Raw genomic sequence first — 6,701 nt, forward strand, 5'->3', positions numbered from 1 at the left:
AGTGAATTTGAGGAATCTGATGAATACAAAAAAGGGGACTTCATCTTTTTTCGAAGTATCAGCAAGATGGCAGGATTGGGATAAGAGTTGCTCGTTTCATTGCTATTTTGGTGAATTCTGAGATCACCGTAAAGTCAGAAATCATTCTCTTTGGTTCCATCTTTTTATTATTTTCGTGAAGTAGTAGAATCCTATATTTTTTATGGGATTAGTTATTTTATCTGGAAAAATCTGGACATAATACCAGCAGGGTTACTTCTCCAAAGGTGGCCTGGAATTATGGTAACCTTATTGACCCTGGAATTGTGGTAACATTATTGTGGCCTGGAATTGTGGCAATCTTTTTGAAAGGAATACGAGTGCTACACTAGACTTTAAATTAGAAAAAAATTCTATTAACTTTACGAAAGCAATGTTTATTAAACAACTGATCAATGGTGGGACTAGAAAATAGGAAATAAACAAATAATGGGCGAAAACAAAACTGAAGAGGGACGTGGCCCTAGTTCAAAGAATTCTCAATTGCCTCAATTATCAGATAAGGAAAGGACAGACGAGAAGACCAAAACACTGATAAAAATCTTTCCCATTTTACTCAAGGGCCATCGAAGACATTTTTGTGAGGGGGGGGGGGTTTCTCTAGAATTATTGATGACAAAGTGGTACGTCTGTTAAGTCTATGAACTAAAATGTTGCTGTATTTGTTGACTTTTATATTTCAAGGAAATATAAAAAGAGTATTGTCTGATGATGCATTAAGAAGTATTTTTATAAGAACTTTTATATCATTGCTGGTTGACAGTTCCTGAACCTGAAATAATTCTGTCAATTTCTACAAGATTTATGATAAAGATATTGTTGATACAATTAATTTATTTTTGCATACTATGGAATTTTGAAAAATATGAGACCGATATTGCGTCTATCATTATGTCCATATTTAGACAATATGTTAAATTCAGTTTTTATAAGGTATATGATGAAGATATTGTTGAAATAATTAAACGTTGGTTTTTGCATAATATAGAATTTTGAACAATACGAGAACAATATTGCGTCTATTCTATATCTACAGTATATTTAGATAATAAGTTAAATCCAGTTTCCACAAGATATATGAAAAAGATATTGTTGACATAACTATAAGTTTTTTTTATATAGATACTGTAGAATTTTTAACAATATATGATAGATACTGCGTCTATTTCTATGTTCATATAAAAAATGAGTTAAATCCAGTATCTACAAGATATATGAAAAAGATATTGTTGACATAACTATAAGTTTTTTAATATAGATACTGTAGAATTTTTAACAATATAAGATAGATACTGCGTCTATTTCTATGTCCATATAAAAATGAGTTAAATCCAGTATCTACAAGATATATTAAAAAGATATTGTTGACATAACTATAAGTTTTTTTTAATATAGATACTGTAGAATTTTTAACAATATAAGAAAGATATCGCGTCTATTTCTATGTCCATATAAAAAAAGAAAGTTAAATCCAGTATCTACAAGATATATGATAAAGATATTGTTGACATAACTATAAGTTTTTCTTTAGATACTATAGAATTCTTAACAATATATGAAAGATATTACATCTATTTTTATGTCCATAATAAAACTATAAGTTAAATCCAGTTTCTACAGAATATATGAAAAATAAATTGTTGTCAACTATAAGTTTTTTAGATACCGTAGAATTTTAAACAATATAAGAAATATATTGCGTCTATCTTTATGTCCATATTAAGACAACAAGGTATATCACAAATGAATTGGTGAAGTTATTCAAGATAACTTTCAGTAATTATTCCTAAGACTCCCAACTCTTCCAGCGAGAAAAATATTAACTAATAAACACACAAAGGACATAGGATCATCTTTCATACCTGGCAGTTGTTTTTGCAGAAGTCAAGAATCCTCAAACGTCCTGAAATCTCTCGCATAGAAATGGAAATGAAGTCACTAGTAATTATTTTGACGAACAGAACAGCTGAATGAAGTCACTGGTAATTATTTGACGAACAAACCACCCGTAGGAAGTCACTAGTAATTATTTAACGAATAAAACACCCGAATGAAGTCATTAGTAATTATTTTGGCGAACAGAACACCTGAATGAAGTAACTAATAATTATTTTGACGAACAGAACACCTGAATGAAATCACTAGTAATTATTTGACGAACAGACCACCCGTAGGAAGTCAATAGTAATTATTTAACGAATAAAACACCTGAATGAAGTCATTAGTAATTATTTAACGAATAAAACACCTGAATGAAGTCATTAGCAATTATTTTGGCGAACAGAACACCTGAATGAAGTAACTAATAATTATTTTGACAAACAGAACACCTGAATGAAATCACGAGTAATTATTTGATGAACAGAACACCTTAATGAAGTCATTAGTAATTATTTGACGAACAGAACACCGGAATGAAGTCACTAGTAATTATTTTGACGAACAGAACACTGAATGAAGTCACTAGTGATTATTTTGAGGAGCAAAAACCTGGGCGTGTCATACTAAGAACAACAGCTCCTCTCCTTACAGTCCTATCACTTCCGACGAGCCCATCCTACGCAAGGTTTCTTATGAAAATTAACAAAGACAAGGAAATGACTATTAATTCAATGAGACGGACGGCTTGGGACTTGGTTGCCACCGGCCTCCTGTTGCTGTGGGCGAACTTTCAGACGCACTGAAAATAAGGACCCAACTATGGAGAGGTGACATTTACTCAGATCATAAAGATACTTATTAAGTAAATGTTTTGTCCAATATTCTGAAGTAATTTCGTTTTACAAAGTCATTTGCAGGCAAGGATTATGAAGTGTGGCTCTTTGAAACTAAAATATCATAGAGGCAACCTTCAACTGAATATAACTCTGCAAATATTAATTATTGTAAATAAAGTCTAACTAACTCAAACAGTAAAAACGTTTGGCATTATAAAAGAGTGTCGGGAATGTAGGGTATCCTCTTTCTGCATACTTATATATTGGCTGGTGGTGAGAGAGGACAGCGGGAAGTCTAAATTGTGAGTTTTTTACTATCTATCTATCTATCTATCTATCTATCCATCTATCCATTTGTCTATGTATAGGCACTTTATTATGCGTATGTTTTGGCAAGATCGAGTTGAGGCAGTATTGTAAATCAGTTTTAGACGCTTTTCTAAATATTATTGCGAATCTGGATATTATTAAACAATAAAAAGCGTGTGCATTACGTGAGTTTCTTCTTCTTCTTATTATTATTATTATCATTATTATTATTATTATCATTATTATTATTATTATTATCATTGTTGTTGTTGTTATTGTTGTTATTAGCTAAGCCCAAGGGCTCCAACAAGGATAAATATCCCAGTAAGGAAAGGAAATAAGGGAATAAATCTATATGTATTGTAATTGGTTATGAAAAAAAAGTTGAGTTGTAGCACGAGTGACTATGGATTTATTGATCAATCTATTAGTTGAGACATATAACGATGGAAAATTTCATCAATTTGTAATAATTACAAAAAAATTCAAAAAATCAGTTTCTTAAACTGTAATATTTCTATGCACCATGAAAGCAAACATGATATCTAAAATCCCGAGGAATATGCTAGATTCTTTGTGTTGAGACATCATGGTGTACCTGGCCGATAATCTGTTTAAATAATTAAAGGAATAGGTTGCACATTGTCAATCTGACAATACTATAAAGAGGGTATATAAAAATCCTATCAAAGAGGTCATAAACATTAATTTGCATATTTCAAAGTCCAAGATATGATGAGTAATTTGATTATTTTGAAATTACATTTCATGCAAAACAGACAGTTTGTACCTTCAGTAGATATTACAAAAGTACACAATTTTGACAGTTGAAATGCATTCCCTTTACCGATTATAATACATCGTAAGCCATCCTATGGTTCTGCATCTCCAAACCCTTTTTGGGAAACATCAACTGGTGGCGTTAGTGGAATATTCGCGAGCTCATCGTCTGTCCTCGTAAGCTGAGGTCCTAAGGAATTGCTTGCGTCTAAGGGCATTAACGGCCTGGCCTTCTCATCATCTTTGTATCTGTACTGACCAGCATTCGACGGGTTTTGCGCCAGCTTAAGTCTAAGCGAATCTCCGTTGTCCTGCTGATTAATTTCGAACTTCCGGCGGGAGTGTGGCGTGGGTGAATTAAGCATCGGATGACTGTCCTTTGGTTGGGTGTTGGTACTAGCCGTAGCAGGTGGTAAATAAGCAGCGAACCTCTGAGGAAGGGAACCTCTGGCGGTTTCCAAAATGACACGCCTGTTGTGTGGATTCAAGAAGAGAAAGATGAGGGGGTCTATCACCAAATGCATGTGGAAGATCATGTGGACAATTGTCATGGTTGCTCGTTTGGCCCTGGTGAAGTGGGCTATGGCGTGGGGCGCGTCCAGCAGGAGATCGATCAAAATGATGAATTGTATGGTGAAAGTGACGTGATCAGTTTTCCCCAAAGTCTTCGTTTTGAATTTCTGGTAGAGAATCTGAAAGAGGTAGGCACAAGTCTTATTTCTATTTTCTATATCTCTATAGAGGAAATATGTCATCAAGAAAAAAGTATATCAAAAGAACTAAATGAGAAAAGCGTCGTCTTTTTTATCCTTACAAAATTAGAATCGATAGAATTTAATATATATTAATTTGAATTTTAATTTATAATTTGTAGAAAAAAATGTTGCTAGCTGCTGCATAGGTTAAAAAGAGTTTATGTTTACAGTTACAGTTTGAACCAAATCGAAATCAACTGAATATTTTCAATCGATGGCTCAATTCTCTGTAATAAAAGAAGACGTCTCCCTTGTTGCTAAAAGTAAGCGAAAAAATAATCAACCCTTAACCGTATCTTATCTGAACATATAAATTATATTACTAGTATACCGTATATCGTATATTACTTTTCAACGACTATTTACTGAAGCACTTCGTATCGTCTGAATATTGTATGACAAATGTTTATGAAAATCAGATAAATGTCAAAGATATATTAGTATCATAGGACTGAAAATATGTGATCCATATTATTTTTTTTTTTTGGACAACTTGCTGATTTTGGAATTCAAGAGAAAAATACTAGAAAGAATTTCGTATGCACGTAATGTAATAACTATACAATAACTCCAATGAAAAATACACCATTTCTTGAACCTCTAGTCATGTTTAATCAAACGTAGGAATCTGCTAATACCTAACATACTATGGCAGCCATCAGTGAATATACTGTTAAAATGACATCAAGAGCAAGTTAAATACCTCACATATTGTGACGGCCATCAGTGGATAAACTGTTAAAAGGGACCAAAAATAGCTGGCTATTCACCTGACTATGATGACTATTAGGGAGTAAATTGTTTAAAGAACAAGAGCTGGTTAATGACTTTACTGTGATGGGCATCAGTAAATAAATTGCTAAAAGGACAACACTAGCTGGTTAATAACCTTACTAGCTGTGGCGGCTATCAGTGAATAAACTCTTACTAGAATAATATGAGCTGGTGAATTACCATACTCTGATGGTCATCATCGAAAAAAACTGTTAAAAAAAAACATCAAGAGCTGGTTAATCACCTTGCTTATTGTGACCTAACCTAACCTAATCACTTTAATGTGCTGACTATCAGTTAATAAACTGTTAAAAGAATAAGAGCTGGTATTCACCTTACTTACTGTAACTGCCATCAGCGAATACGCTGTTAAAGTGATCAGGAATGGAATAAGGAAGTTGTATGCATACATCCTATAAATAATATAGGAGATAGTGGAGTTTCTCTCTCCGAATTTCACATACTGGTTCCCGTGGTCGAATCGGCTCACTTCGATAGTCTGCGAGCAAGGAAAATAGAACAATGACGTAAGTTGTTACAAATTATAGACTTTGGTTATGATTGCTGTTAAATGAAAACTGCGTCTGGAAATTGACAACAGCACTATGTAGATAGATTTCGATTTCATTTGCATCATGTTAAAGCATGATCTAGAAGGTACAGTCAAATTTCAAAAGTCCCATGTCACACTCTTATGACGGTGACTTTTGAATTTTAACTGAACATCTTTTTTTTCGAATTCCAATGTAAAAGTATATTTTCAATTTTGCCTCTGAGACAACTTCTTTAAGTACATCGTTTTGATAAAGTCTATTTTGAACCTATTACTAACACCAAGTAAATGAATGCAAGATACCCTGAAACATGAAAGATCAATGCAATGGAAGCCATGAACATTGTTACATTGCCCTATGTCAATCAAACTTGAATTCCATCTCAAGTAGTTTTCCAGAGACACAGCCGGCTACCTAGATAAAAATCTTCCACAGTAGCGTGTTTTAGTAATTTTACCATAATAAATGTTATGATTTCCATTATGATTCAAATATACCTATTCACCCCAGTAGTAATCCTAAAGAAAGAGAGAGAAAAATGTTGATCCAGTTAAAGACAGACTTTGATGAAGCTAATGAAATTTCCGTCATGATAATTTTTCCGACCTATTTCCATTCTTGTATCATCATAAATAACCTTTCTTCCTACAATCTTTGTTTTAAAAGTCCCTAGCACCATGGTACTCTTGAACATATGCCTTTCTACTTTTCCTTCTTTCTTTCTTGTCAAGGGTAGCCATATAAAGTCATTTCTATAAGATTCACATTCATTT

At 33.0% G+C, this 6,701-nt stretch overlaps 1 protein-coding gene across 2 annotated transcripts; it reads right to left on the reverse strand.

The window, feature by feature from the left end:
- Positions 1 to 3,454: 3,454 nt before the first annotated feature.
- On the reverse strand, positions 3,455 to 5,873 carry LOC137640670 (uncharacterized). 2 transcript variants are annotated; one of them, XM_068373168.1, is made up of 2 exons: positions 5,718 to 5,873; positions 3,455 to 4,537 (listed from the first exon to the last, which is right to left on the reverse strand). In XM_068373168.1, exons 1-2 carry the CDS (start codon positions 5,784 to 5,786, stop codon positions 3,938 to 3,940), a joined length of 669 nt encoding a protein of 222 aa, XP_068229269.1. In that variant the 5' UTR covers positions 5,787 to 5,873; the 3' UTR covers positions 3,455 to 3,937. The 2 variants fall into 2 exon arrangements, with proteins under 2 accessions (XP_068229269.1, XP_068229268.1); XM_068373167.1 differs by having other exon boundaries at positions 5,709 to 5,873.
- Between the last annotated feature and the right edge of the window lie 828 nt (positions 5,874 to 6,701).

The sequence above is a fragment of the Palaemon carinicauda genome, chromosome 5 (genome assembly GCF_036898095.1).
Source record: "Palaemon carinicauda isolate YSFRI2023 chromosome 5, ASM3689809v2, whole genome shotgun sequence".
NCBI classification, from domain to species: domain Eukaryota; kingdom Metazoa; phylum Arthropoda; class Malacostraca; order Decapoda; family Palaemonidae; genus Palaemon; species Palaemon carinicauda.